General features: G+C 49.2%; 1 gene segment (V, D, J or C); it reads left to right on the top strand.

Annotated features, from left to right (window-relative positions):
- Positions 1–12,177: 12,177 nt before the first annotated feature.
- Positions 12,178–12,759, top strand: LOC127031891 (immunoglobulin heavy variable 4-4-like). The segment is given in 2 exon segments: positions 12,178–12,306; positions 12,399–12,759. Coding segments are annotated over 2 exon segments (372 nt in total).
- Positions 12,760–15,191: the final 2,432 nt, after the last annotated feature.

Consider the following 15,191-nt stretch of genomic DNA (forward strand, 5'->3'; position numbering starts at 1 on the left):
CTTGTTTCCCCAAGAAGCATAAAAACAAAAACAAACAAATAAAAAAACGTGCTAAACATTTCAAATGAAATGAGAATTAATTAGAATACCTGACCCCCTCTGTTCCTTGTCCTCTGACCACCACCTCCTGAAACTCCCGCAACCCAACCCCCCCTTCCCTGTCCCAAGACAGCCACCCTCCAGAACCTCTGCCCCATCCAACCCCTCCCTGTCCCCGGGACTCCCTGCCCCTTATCCAGGGCCGGCTCTAGTCATTTCGCCGCCCCAAGCACGGCGGCACGCCGCAAGGGGCGATCTGCTGCTCCCTGGTCCTGCGGCTCCGGTGGATCTCCCGCAGGCGTTCCTGAGGAGGGTCCGCTGGTCCCGCGGCTCCGAGGGCCACCGGAGCCTCCTGCCGCCCTCCCGGGAACTGGCAGAGCGCCCCCCGCGGCATGCCGCCCCAAGCTCGGGCTTGGCGCGCTGTGGCCTGGAGCCGGCTCTGCCCTTATCCAACCCCGGCCCCCGCCGCTTATCCCCAGGGGCCTCACCGAGCGTCTACACAAGCGGCCCTGAACAGCGGCGCAGCCCCGTGGCTCTGGGGGGAGGGGAGGGCTGAGCTCCTCCCCGCTCAGAGCCGCGTGTAAGGGGAGGAGCCGCTCGGCCCGGAGCTCGCAGCCCAGCCCCTTACCAGGCGGCTCTGAGCAGGGCGGAGCCCAGCCACTCTACCCCCGGAGACCCGCGGCTGCCGCGCTGTCCAGGATGCGCTGATGCGCCGGGGGGTGGCGGGGGCGAGCCTCAGCCATTCTCGTGGGGGCCTGGGGCAATTGCCTCACTTGCCCCCCCCCCCCCGCTGGCGGCCCTGGGTCCCGCTCCCCCAGCCGGAGCGCGGGGCGGAGCATGTCAAGCCCCTGTCCCGCTCCCTCGGCCCGGAGCGCGGATAGTCCCCGGTCCCTCTCCGCCGGCCCGAACGCCAGGCTGAGGGCGGCAAACCCCCGGCCCCGCTCCTCCGGCGGGAGCTCAAGGCCGGGGTATAAACGTCCCGGGGCGGTAGTTTGCCCTCCCCTGCTCCACTGAGTCCCTGTTCTGTCTGGCATCAAACTCACTTGCCCTGAGTAAAGCTTGTTTGTAAAGCTTTCCCCTGTCAGTGGCGATAGGGGCGTAGCGATAAACGTCACCCAGAGAAAGTCTGAGAAATAAAATGAGTGTCTGGGGTTAAAGGATTTGTGGATCCCGGACTGACACTTTACTTTTCAGGGGGTGGGTAGGACAGGAACCTCCACGCTATAGAAACACAGTGAAACGCGGAGCAGGCAAGAGGAGTGAAAAGCAGCTGTATCTGTCTTTCACACTCTGCCTGGAGAAGAATATTTACCTTCCAGCACGATCCAAAAGAACCAAGCTTAATACCTGCTTATACCCTGCACTTCTCACAGCTGCCATGTGGCGGCAGTGTTGGACCGATAATAAACCGCCGTCCTGCAGGGACATTCCTGAAATGGGAATAAATTCACGTTACCCCGAGAGGGTGTCTCTGGGGCTGGGGAATGAGCTGTTCTAAAAGGGCCGCGTTCCTCTTTACCTCCTGGTTTCCGCTGGGCTTCTAATATGCTGGAGCTAGAGAACCCCAACACTGACTTTTGTGCGTACCCAGCGCTTGTATCCCCTGGCTCCAGAAAAAGTCTGTCCCCCCTCAAAAGATACTAGTGTTCTTATGAGGTAGGAGTGGGATTTTTCAAGGGCACCTAAGAGAGATGGGTGCCCACATGGCATCCAAATCCAATGGGAACAGGATATGGAATTTTCTTGAGGTTGTTTGAAAATCCCAGTCTAGAAGCTTCTCTCTTCACAGACACCATGAGAAGAATCTCTGTCAGTGTGAGAAAGCAATTACAATGAGAAGAAACGCTGCTAATGGTGATTGTTTTAAATACTCTTCATCCATGTGGATGTTACTAGAAATTATTTAAACAGTATGAGGAGGTGCTGCTGCTGCTGCTGTGTATGTGTGTGTGTGATATTGGTCTGGCTGTGTATATCTCTGTTGTGGAGAGTGCTTTGTGCAGGTGCTGTATGTGTACCTCTGGTTGCTGTTGTTGGGATGCAGCTGTGTGTGTTAATACGAAGGGAGGCAGGGAGGACACCTGTGGAACAAAGTAGTCACCATCCTGCAGGAGAAAGGAGAGGAAGTCACCTCCAATGGGCAGGGCAGCTAACTGGGAGTCAGAAGATCTGTGTTCTAGTCTAGGCTTGGCACTAGAGATCAGGAGCCCTGGATTCCAGTCCTGACACTCATATTGCTGTGCTGCTTGGCTGTGTTGTGTACATAGGGACACTGGGAAAATCTCTTGTTAAGGGAATTCAGGCCACTTTTCTTCTGAAGAGTTTTGGAAAATCCCACCCTAAACTAACTGTAAAAATGGGAGTGAGCTGCATGCAGCACAAGCAGGAGCGGCGCCAGGGCTGTTGGCGCCCTAGGCAGGGGTCCTTCCGCGCTCCCGGTCTTCGAGGCACTTCAGCGGTGGGTCCCGTAGTGAGTGAAGGACCGGCCACAGAATTGCCGCTGAAGACCGGGAGCGCAGAAGGACCCTCGCCGCCCAATTGCTGCCGAGGGCAGCAAAATGCCACCCCCCCCCCCCAAATCCTAGTGCCCTAGACGACCACCTAGGTCACCTAAATGGAAGCGCCGGCCCTGAGCACAAGATACAGCAGGTATCCCATGTTCAAGAAGGTTGAATTCAAACTGGAACAGATTCAGAGACGGGCTACGAGGATGATCCGAGGAATGGAAAAACTGCCTTATGAAACGAGACTCAAAGAGTTTGGCTTGTTTAGCCTGGCCAAAAGAAGGCTGAGGGGGATATGCTCGCCCTATATAAATATATCAAGGGGGTTAACGTTAGGGAGGGAGAGGAATTATTTAAGTTTAGTACTAATGTAGCCACGAGGACGAATGGGTATAAACTGGATATTAGGAAGTTTAGACTTGAAATTAGACGAAGGTTTCTGACCATTAGGGGAGTGAAGTTCTGGAATAGCCTTCCGAGGGAAGTAGTAGGGGCAAAAGACTTTCCTGGCTTTAAGACAAAGCTTGATAAGTATATGGAGGGGATGTTATGATAGGATCGTTAATTTGGGCAATTGATCTTGAATTACCACCAGACAGGTCTGCTCAGTGGTCTGCGGGGAGATGTTGCATGCGATGGGTACTGAGTTGCTGCGGAGAACTCCTTCTTGGGTGCTGGCTGGTGACTCTTGCCCACATGCTCAGGGTTTAGCTGATCGCCATATTTGGGGTCGGGAAGGAATTTTCCTCCAGGGCGGATTGGCAGGTGCCCTGGAGGTTTTTCGCCTTCCCCTGCAGCGTGGGGCACGGGTCGCTTTCTGGTGGTGTCTCTGCAGCTTGAGGTCTTCAAACCATTTTTGAGGATTTCAATAACTCGGTCCTGGGATAGGGGTTGTATAAAATTGGATGGGTGGGGTTCTGTGGCCTGCCTTGTGCAGGAGGTCAGACTAGATGATCAGATTGGTCCCTTCTGACCTATGAGTCTATGAGTCTATGAGTATTGTCAAAGCCTATGGGAATTAGGTGCCCAACTGCCCTTGACAGACCATTCCCTTATGCTCCATGCACACCCCTTCCAATTATTCTTTTTATCTCCTTATTCTCCTCCCAACAGAAGAGTCCCATTCATTTCAAAGGGCCCAGTGTCCAGTCTTTGAAATTCTGAGCCTGATTCTCCTCTCACATACACAGGCGTAAGTCGGGACCAACTCCATTAAAGTCCAGGCAGTTCCACTGCTGTAAAACTGGTGTATGCAAGAGAAGAATCAGCCCCTTTATATTTTGCTCATCATTTTTCTTTGTGCATTTTCCTCCTTTGTTTTCATGTTCGTTGTTAAAGTTTCAGCCTGAAATTTTCTAAGCCACCTAAAGGATTTGGACACTCACTTGTTTTCCAGAAGGAATTGAGTATTCAAAGCCTCTAAGCAGCTCTGCGAATCTCAACTTCTTTGTTTATCCTTTTCAGGAAAAGGATGTTCTGGTGCTGGTGACACTAGCTTGAGACACTGAAGAACAGGATTACATTTCATGTGACAAGGGCCAGATCTTCCTTGGATTCTGTACCATGGGGAAGATTTTCAGTAGAAAACTTAGAGCCAGATTTTCAAAGGTTTTTAGGTACCCAGAGGGATTTTTCAAAAGCCGCCTAACTCCCATTGATTTCAAAAGATCTTAGGCTGCTCCGTGCTTTTTCAAATACCACTAGGTGCATATCTCCTTTTTTAATTGCCTACATATGTTTGAAAATCTGGTCCTTGATCTCTTTGGGACAGATGTTTACAAGGTATTTAGGCACCTAAAGATGGAGGTTGGAACTTAGGTACTTTTGAAAATCCTGCTAGTTTCCTATCTTCATATTCAGGTAACTAAATAGCCTTAAAATCTGGTCCTTCATGTCTAGTTTTCCCTATCTATATGAGGATAACATTATTTCTCTACTCACAGAGATGATGTAAGATGAAATATGTTAAAGTCTCTGGTGAGCTCAGATACTACAGTCATGAGGGCATGTCAGTTCTATAGGTAAAAAAGGCCCTATTCTCATTCACCCCAATAAACTAGAATTCATGCCCAATGTTTACTTCTTTCTGTGTGTGACACTGGGTGAAATTAACTTCTGTGTAGAGGGCTAGTAAAATTCCTGTGCATTACTTAAGCTCTCAAAATAGGGGTAAAGGAATAAATACTGTGCTGAATGAAGTGGACACAACTCCAGTGAATTTGTCCCTCTGTGTATTGTGCTGTCCCTTTGCACTGGAGTCAGTTTCACCCATTGAGAGGTACACCCACAAGGAGGTGAGATTCTGGATTTACCCACCTGTTCCCCTGGTCCAGCTCCATTTGATGTGTTACACTCTGTTTGTGAAACCTGCATGCAAATTGCTTCCCTCAGGTTTCTTCTTTAAAGAGAAACTCCAGAATCTCAGAACCTGAGTCTGTCTCAAGGAAATGAGTTGGTGATTCCTGGCAGAGAAGTCTCTCCAGTAAAGAAAAATATGAAACTATTATTGTTCTGCATTCCGTCTCAGCCTTCCACACGTGTGAGTATTTGGGGATTGACTGTGGGAAATAATGACTTGGGCTGGGTTTCAGGGAATTAGGTGTCCAGTTCCCGTTCAGTCTCAGTGGGACCTTGGCTGTACATCTTTGAGAAAACCAGCCTTGATTGCTGGTTCATTATCTCTTCCATTAATGTATTTTCCCTCTCTTGCCAGGCCCCATCTTGGGGTTTAAGATGACCCAGTCCGGTTTAGGAGAGGTGACAGTCTCAGGGTCCCTCAGTCCGACTTGTGCTGTCTCAGATTCTGCCCTCTCTACTGGAGAAGACTGGTGGCATTGGATCAGGCAGCCCCCAGGAAAAGGTCTGGTGTGGCTGGCATTGATAGACAGATATGGGAACAACCACTATCTCCCTGATATTCAAAATCGAACCACCATCACTTTGAACCCTTCCAAGGACGAGTTCTACCTGCGAGTGGACAGCCTGAGGCCACAAGACACAGCAACATATTACTGTGCTAGGAGCACCTGCCAGATAAATAAACCACCATGATACACACTAGGACAAAACAGGCCTTAGCCTTAGCCCCCACAGGCATTTTTTTTTCAGAGTTACATACCTTTCAGAACCCAGCACTAAGCACTAAGTCACGTAGGTACTTTTGAGAATGTTTCCCTAAATCTTATGTGAAGTGAAGGGGATTTAAAATCCTAAATCCTAAAGTCACTTTTGAAAAATGGGATGTAGGTTCCTAGGTCACTGAGTGCTTCTGAAAATCTTACCCCATGTCATTGTTGAAAATGGGATTTAGGCTTCTAATGAATTAGATGCTTTTGTGATTCCCTATTTACTTCAATGTCCATTGGTTTCAGCAGGCTAGATTCCTGCTTCAAAGCCAGGTGCTGCAGAATGTGCTGCTTGGTCCAACAACTGAAAGTAATCCTGAATTACAGGAGAATTTTACTGATTTCTATGGCTCCCTGCAGTGCACATTGCTTGAGGCATTTGTACCTTCATATCATCCCATTACCTTAAAGCACAGAGATATCTAAACGATCACAACAGTGCTTGAATTTCCAAGCGGATTTAGGGGAGTTAGGTGCCAGGATTTCTGGGAGAACCCCCTGCCTGAAGTAATTGGAATGTTCAGTTCCTTGGAAAATCTTACTCTAGTGACATTCCCTGGGTCACAAATGAAGTCAGTGCTTCAGTCAGGAGATGGGAGCTTCATAACTGCCCTTTTCCAACCACTTGACCCCACTCTCCCCTGAGAGTTGGGAATAGAACCCTGGAGTGCTAACTTCCAGCCCTTTCTGCTTTACCCACTAGACACCAATGTGCTCTCAAACCTGGGACAGAGCCCAGGCTCACAAAGTCCCCCTTCTGTAAGTCACTGGACCCAATTCCCTTCCCAGCTCTGGGATAGAACCCAGGAGTCCTGATTCCCAGAGTCACAGACACGCTGCACCCTAGTCTCTTCAGAGAGCTGGGAAATAGAAGCTTGGATTCTTGGCTCCAATCTCTCCTGCTCTAACCCACTAAACTAGACTCTCTTTCCAAAAGTGAAAATAGAACCCAGGAGTCCACACTCTCCAGTACCCCCCCCCCTTCTCTAATCACTGACTGCTCTGACTTGCTTTTAAATTCATTTCCTGAGCTACACAGATGCTTCCCCTAAAGAACAGAAGGGGGAGGAGAGAGGTAGCAACAAAATAACCACTTGGTTGCTTTTATATCTGCCACTGAAGCATGTACACTTCATGCAAACCAGGCATCTGGGTTTCTTGTTTAGGGACACTTCCAGAAATGGATATTATCTCAGTTTGAATTCATTGACCACTGAAGACACCGCCACTTATCACTGTGCTGCAAATAAATACTACCACCCCATCGTGATGCATCCCATTTAAAAAATCACATCACTGAGATGTTAAGGAATGGCACATTATTTCTCTACATTACAGAGAGGGGACTTGCTGCATTTTAGGCTTCTCTTACTAATTAAAACTGACTGGATGGATTTCATACTATTAATGAGATTTCTCTGCACATGCTTTTGACAGGAAAGAATGGATGGATGGGTGGATGATCAGTCACACCATTATATTTTATTTTCAGCTTTGGATAGATGTATCGATGGTCACACCATTATCTGAATGTAATATGCTGTCAGTGTGAGTGTGTGTCTTCCCACAAATAATTTCTATGATTGTGCTTCAAGAAGAAATAGTTTCATGAGTTTTGACTGAAATATCCAAGAATTACAAGATGGGAGGAACAGGATAAAAGAGGGTTAGGATCTATATGGGGCCTAATTTGGTGTCACACTACAGACTCAGAATTGCAAGCTTGTTCAAGCTGCAAACAGACAAACATGGGCCTCCAAGTACATAGCACCGGCTCAATAAATATCTGTTCCCTACAACTCTGCCTGCTGCATCACTTACTGCTAACAAAACACGCATGAATGAAGTGTGGGATTTTCAAAAGCAACTTGAGGTCAGAGTTCAAAGTATTTAGGCACTTAAATGATTTTGAAAATTCTCACTGTGTGCCTAAATACTTTTAAAAGTCTGGTCCCAATTATGTACAGGTGCAAATAGACATCGAGTAGTATTTACAACAGTAGGACTCAGGTACCTAACTCACCTAAAGAGTTTTGCAAATCCCACTGGAGATCTATCAACATCTTTAGGCTCCTAAGTACCTTGTAGATATGTCTCAGTGATTTATTAGCTTAAATTTCATTGAAAGTCAAAGGAATTCCTCCTAAATTACTCAGGTTCTTTAGAAAATCCAACATGGGAAACTGATAACCTTTGTAGAAGTGCTGGTCATCCAATAAATCTCACTGAAACCAAGGGAAGCTGTAGGTGCCCAATGCATTTGGGGTTGCATGTGTAAAGGTATCTAGGTGTCTAGTGGGATTTTCAAAACACAAGCAGGTGCCTTTTCCCAATTGAAACCAAAGGCTGTTGTACACCTTGGCGATTTTGAAGGCAGCTCACAGGCACCTTAGAAATCTGGCTGTTCCTCTTTCCAAATTGACTTTGAAAACCAGAATTGCCTCCTAAGAAAGAAAGAAGGAAAGAAAGAAAGGCCTCAGACACCACTTGTGGAAATATTTAGCCTAAAACTCGCTCTCTCTCTAAAGTGATGTGGAGGTGGAGCAAAGCTTCTAACACCTGCCAAAACTAAAGCAATTCATAATGGAAAGACAACAGCAAACAGAAAACACCGGAGAACGAGACGAGGTGTATAACCCTGGATCAGAGCCAAGCTTTGTCCCAAAGCAGCGCCATTTTCTCCCATGTGATATATGCAGCCATCACTGCTCTATCCTCTGTGGAATCATTCTTAGCACATGCAGGTCTTTGGGCGTGGGAACATTTTCAGGCAAAGGCAAATCTTGTGTCTCTCCTTTATGCTTTTATAAGGAGACTCCAAGGGATGGGGGATAGTTATCTAGCCAGAGGTCCTGATGCCAGCCCCCTTCTATCTTCCATCCCCTTGTGTGTGAAAGCTGCATGCAAATCCCTGCGCAGGGAGTTCCTCTTTAAATACAACCCCCTGATTCTCGGAGCCGCAGTCCCTGCTCGGACAAAGAACTGGCCTTTCCACCTCAGACATTCTCCTCTTTCACCATCCCATTTCACCCAACTTCCTTTGAAATCTCCTGCCCAGATCAATACAGGAGCTGGAAATACTCCACACAATGGAGCAGCCCAGAGGGACAAGAAAAAGCCCAGTTTCATGAGGGGAGCTGGTGAAAGAGGAGAATGTCTGAGGTGGAAATGCGAGTTCTGTGTCCGAGCAGAGACCGAGGTTTCAAGAATCAGGGGTTTGTATTTATGTTCTTATATTCCTATGTTCTTATGAAAAGTCCTAGTGTCACAGAGTCCCCAGACGATGCTCTGGAACTGCTCCCTACAAAGCCAATCAGAGCTCTGGGGAAGCCTCCTCTCTGAGCAGACTGTCTCCAGGGCAAGAAGCTCACATGGCTTCACCTCCTGGGTCTCTCCTTCGAGCATTCAACATCCTCTGCCCCTCAGTGCGCTTCCCACAGTCAGTCCGCACAGGCAGGGTCCTGGGGAAGCCACCGGGTCCTGCACCCCCACTTTGCAGTCAGACGTGACTCTCAGCCAGCCAGTAAAACAGAAGGTTTATTTGATGACAGGAACAGGGTCTAAAACAGAGCTTGTAGGTACAGAGAACAGGACACCTCAGCTGGTTCCATTTTAGGGGGTAGTGAGCCAGACACCCACATCTGCACTCACTCCATGTCCCCAGCCAGCCCCAAACTGATTCCTCCTCCAGCCCCTACTCCTCTGCTTTCTTCCTTTCCCGGGCCAGGAGGTCACCTAATTCCTTTGTTCTCCAACACCTTTAGCTTATCACCTTTCGGGGGGAAGGGCCCAGGCCATTAGTTGCCAGGAGACAGAGTGTCGGCATTTATGTACACTGACCATTTGCTCTGCAACAATTACACCCCCTTATCCCACCACCTACAGACTTAAGAACTTCATAGGGGAAACTGAGGCACCCCTACAGTATTCAGAGGAAACTATAAGAACAATCTCACTTCATCACACCAAGCCATTCACACCCAGGGGGTGATAGCACTTACTCATTTCTTTGACCCCTGCTCTTACTTCAGTATCACCATTCCCAAATCCAGCTGGTCCATTCCAGCTAGGAGCTGGTGACACCAGAAGAGACCCTCGAACTGACTTGTATCACTGGTTATCTTGTGGAGAGGGACTGGATCCGCCAGTCTCCCGAGGGAGGGTTACAGGGACTGGGAACCCTACATTCCTAGTGCTCATCCTTCCAAAACCGACTCAACATCTCTGGGAATGTCCCTGAAGATGAGTTCTGTCCACAGCTGAGTGACATGTACCCTGCAGGAACCGCCCTGTGTTACTGCTCCAGACACAGGCAGTGAGCCAGACAAAGCAGGGATCGGAGTTAGAAGGGAATCCAGTTTGCAACCCCCCGCCCTCTTTAGCACTAGGTTTTAGGAGCTGAGGGAGAGGGACTCGCTGACAGGAGGGGTTTTCAGGAAGGGAAGTTGGAAAATACCAGGTGTATCAAGTCTCCTGCAACACAACACACACTTCATGGGTCTTATTCCTTTTCGTTGGGAGCAGTAATGAAAAACACACCAGTTTCTACACACCCACCCTGAGAACTTCTCATCCCCTCCAGCAGGCGGCAGCACAGACACACAGACCCAGAGAAAGCAAGTGAGCGAGCGAGACGCCACCCTCTCCCACTGAGACTAGCAAACACACATGGGGGGTCGCATCTCCGTCAGCAGGAGGCAGCAGTGAAATACACAAACGTACACACACACATACACACACATACACACACACACACACAGATGGTTTTATTACTCCCAGCAAGAGATAGCAATGACAGAAACACACAAAAGCTGATCCGGATTCCCCACCACCACCCCATACGACAAGCAGGGAGGGACTCATAGACTCATAGACTCTAGGACTGGAAGGGATCTCGAGAGGTCATCGAGTCCAGTCCCCTGCCCTCATGGCAGGACCAAATACTGTCTAGACCATCCCTGCTGGAAAGGTATAACAAGTGGGGTTCCGCAGGGTTCTGTTTTGGGACCGGTTCTGTTCAATATCTTCATCAACGATTTAGATGTTGGCATAGAAAGTATGCTTATTAAGTTTGTGGACGATACCAAACTGGGAGGGATTGCAACTGCTTTGGAGGACAGGGTCAAAATTCAAAACGATCTGGACAAGTTGGAGAAATGGTCTGAGGTAAACAGGATGAAGTTCAATAAAGTTAAATGCAAAGTGCTCCACTTAGGAAGGAACAATCAGTTTCACACATACAGAATGGGAAGAGACTGTCTAGGAAGGAGTATGGCAGAAAGAGATCTAGGGGTCATAGTGGACCACAAGCTTAATATGAGTCAACAGTGTGATACTGTTGCAAAAAAAGCAAACATGATTCTGGGATGCATTAACAGGTGTGTTGTAAACAAGACACGAGAAGTCATTCTTCCGCTTTACTCTGCGCTGGTTAGGCCTCAACTGGAGTATTGTGTCCAGTTCTGGGCACCATATTTCAAGAAAGATGTGGAGAAATTGGAGAGGGTCCAGAGAAGAGCAACAAGAATGATTAAAGGTCTTGAGAACATGACCTATGAAGGAAGGCTGAAGGAATTGGGTTTGTTTAGTTTGGAAAAGAGAAGACTGAGAGGGGACATGATAGCAGTTTTCAGGTATCTAAAAGGGTGTCATCAGGAGGAGGGAGAAAACTTGTTCACCTTAGCCTCCAATGATAGAACAAGAAGCAATGGGCTTAAACTGCAGCAAGGGAGATTTAGGGACACCCCCATACAGAACTAGTTGGTCTTTTCTCTACCTAGCAGGAGGCCTCACAAACACACACACACACACCCGGCATTTCTCCTGGGGCGGGACTCATTCCATCCAGCAGAAAGCAGCAATGAGACACACATGGATTCACACACAGGCGCTATGACAAAGTCCTACAAGGAGGCAGGGTGCCCCTCGTGGATTAAAATTTAGGAGAACCTGGTTCTGTTCCCGATTCTGTTGCTGGGTGACCGTGGGAAGTCACTTCACCGCTCCGTGCCTTAGTTCCCCTGTCCCTATAATGGAGATAATTCTCCTTAATGCCAGTGACAGGCAGCAGGGACACACAGCGATAGTCACATACCTGCCACCCAGCTGGGGTCCGCAACACCCAAACAATCGCACCCATAGTAAGACCCAGATCTTATTCCGCACCCAGCCAGGGACAGCACCACACAGACACACGGCAGCGGAGAGCCCAGGTCTGGGCGCTCAGACTGAGGGGCTCAGTCGAGGCGGAGGGAGAGCTGTCGGGGTCCAGGCTCCGTGGCAGTGTGTGGAATACATTTAGAAGCGTTCGCTGTCACTTGAAGAGCGGCCCAGGGTCCCACAAATAGACCAGATCCGTGTCTCACCCCGTTGTGAGGCGCAGGCCTCTGGCAGGGGAATATTCCGGCTAAATCAGAGCCCCCCGGCCCCCGCCAAGCCCTTTCACCTCCCATCCCCGCTGGGCGAAACCCGCATGCAAATCCCTGCCCTGCTTAAACCCCAGCCCCGGATCCTGCGAGCCTGGGGCACAGCGCTGGCCCGTTTCTTCCTGCTGCGGGGTGTCCCCTTCCTGCTGCACCGCGGAGAAATGGCGCTGCTGCTGCCAGGGTGTCTTTTCTGCCTCTTGGCGGCTCCCTGCTGTGAGTATTTCGGGGACACGCATCCCCCGCTCTCCTCCCTGCCCGCAGCGCAGCGAGGAGCGTCACTTCTCCTTTTCTCCCCCTTTGCCAAGGTGTCCTGTCGCAGATCCGCCTGGTCCCGTCCGCCCCGGGAGTGGTGAAGCCCGGAGAGTCCCTCACGGTGACTTGTGCAGTGTCGGGGGACTCCATCGCGACCCGCGCCTGGTGGAACTGGGTGCGCGAACTCCCCGGCCGAGGGCTGCAATGGGTGGGGCGCATCCATTTCTCCGGGAGCACGAACTACGCCCCCGACCTGCAAACGCGAGCGAGCATCGCCAAAGATGACGCCAAGAACGAGTATTACCTGCAGCTCCGCTCCCTGACCTCTGCGGACACCGGCACCTATTACTGCACCAGGTGGGACCCACGGTGATACGCGCCGGGACAAGACCTGAGAGGGGAGAGTCTCCCTGAATGAGGCGGCTACGTCTCTTCCCTGTTTCAACCGCCCTGCCCTCTCCCAGGGTGCCTGAGATCTTCCTGCCCCCTTGCGCTGATAGCTCCTTTCCAACCCTGAAATGTTTCCAGCGGGTTCCAGAGGCGCATCTGCCCTGTTTACTGCTCTGCAAGACCTGAGCAAATCACTTCGAGCCAGATTTATAAAGGGATTCGGGCGCCTAATAATTCCCGCTGAAACACCTTTAAAAATCCGGCCATTCAATATTCTCTGTGACCGCCCCCACCCCCTAGGTCTACCAAAGGGACCTCGAGTGGTCATTAGGCCAGTTCCCAGCACTCATGGCAGGACTAAATTTTATCTTTTGGACCATCCCTGACAGTGTTTGTCGAACCCGCTCTTAAAAATCTCCAGTGATGGAGATTCCACAGCCGCCCTAAGCACAAGACTCACCTTGCACAGGTCTCTCTACACCACATTTCCAAAGCTGGGAATCTAAAGTTGCAAATGTGCAAATCCTACTAGATGCCTAAGTACCTCAGCAATATAGCTCACCAAAGGCCACCTATTTTGATGATATTTAGGTGCTTACGGTGTAGGTATTTCCCTAACTCCCATTGATTTCAATGAGTTGTTAACATCTGGATACTTTTGAAAATCCCAATACCTTCCTATCTGGATGTTTAGGAACCTAAATGCCTCTGAGAGTCTGTCTTTCTCTGCCTTGGTTTTCAGTCTGTGTAATGGGGATAATGACACTTCCCTACTTCACAGGAGAGTTATGTGCGCAAATACACTGAAGATCGTGAGAGGCTCAGACACTAAGGTAATTAGGGCATATCAGTGACTGAAATGGATGGTAAAAATTTCCCGTCAGCCCTTTTCTGCAGTGGAAAATTAGGATTTTAGCTACAGTTTTTCCAGAAAATATCTATTTTGGGCATTTGGTTGAAAGATATTTTGTTTTTTGTAGATTATTGTAAATTTTTACTTTTCAAGATTTCTTTTTCTTTCTTTCTTTCTTTCTTTTAAGACAGATAAAAGTTTTTGAGGGGTAACAGCCTATTTCCCACCCAGCTCTGCTGGAATCAGACCCATCTCCATCTGGTCCAATCCTCCTGTTAGTTCAGTCAATGAAAACCAGATTCTGCTCATTTACACTGGTTCAGGTCCTGCCTAACATCACTGATATCTGCAGGACTAGTTCAGATATCCCTCCCGGTCATTGGGGCAGGGCTGGATCCTGGCAATTTCATCGCTGACTTCCATGGGAGCAGAGCCAGGCGCTAACTCTGACACTGAACTGCCAGGCACCGGATGCTGGGGAGTCTGCTCATTATTACAGACCTCATGGACTCGTTCTTGGCCTTCCTTTTCCTCTTAGCCACCCATTCTTGTGAGTGTCTGTGGGAGGCGGTAGGGAAAGTTCTGCTTCCCTTGTAATGGAGCGAGAAATGCCCCTTGACTTCAGCAGAGCAGGAGGAGTCCCGGGGAGTATCTGAACAGCATTATCATTCCTGAAATAAATTCCTTCCTCTTTCAAGGTATCCGTGCTCAGATCCAGCTGGTCCAGTCTGGCTCGGGAGCAGCGAAGCCCGGAGCGACCCTCACCCTGACCTGCATGGTCTCGGGCCACTCCATCGCCAGTGGTCACAGCTGGCACTGGGTCCGGCAGCCCCCCGGGAAAGGGCTGGAGTGGCTGGGACGGGGATATTACAGCCATTCCACCTGGCAGACAGACTATGGCCTGGTCCACACTACGCTGTTAAACTGATTTTAACAGCGTTAAATCGATTTAACGCTGCACCCATCCACACTACACTGCTCTTTATATTGATTTCTGTACTCCTACAAAACGAGAGGAGTAACGCTAAAATCGATATTACTATATCGATTTAGGGTTAGTGTGGACGCAAATTGTCGTTATTGGCCTCATTATTTTACAGTAGCTACCCACAGTGCACCACTCCAGAAATCGATGCTAGCCTTAAACCACGGATGCACACCACCGAATTAATGTGCCTAGTGTGGACGCGCACAATCGACCTTATAATATCTGTTTTATAAAATCGGTTTAAGCTATTTCGAATTTATCCTGTAGTGTAGATGTACCCTGAGGCTCATCCTTTCAGAGCCAAATCACCATCTCCCCTGATTCCCCCAAGAACCAGATCTCCCTGCAGCTCCCTGGCAGCTGCAGACACCGCCAGCTATTACTGCGCTAGGCAGACACAGTGAAACAGAGCAAGCAGGGACCCGTGCAACAAGGGGGCGTGGATTCTGAGCAGACTTTCAGGCCTCTGTCTTGCTGTAATTTATCTGTCTAGAGAAAGGGAAACACAAACACGAGACATTTGCACTAGATGGAAATGAAGGGACATCTTCTGTTTCCCCTTTCCACTCCCCCCCTCCCCAAATAGACTCCTGTGCTAAACATTCCTGAGAATTG

This window comes from Gopherus flavomarginatus, chromosome 11 (genome assembly GCF_025201925.1).
Source record: "Gopherus flavomarginatus isolate rGopFla2 chromosome 11, rGopFla2.mat.asm, whole genome shotgun sequence".
Lineage (NCBI taxonomy): Eukaryota > Metazoa > Chordata > Testudines > Testudinidae > Gopherus > Gopherus flavomarginatus.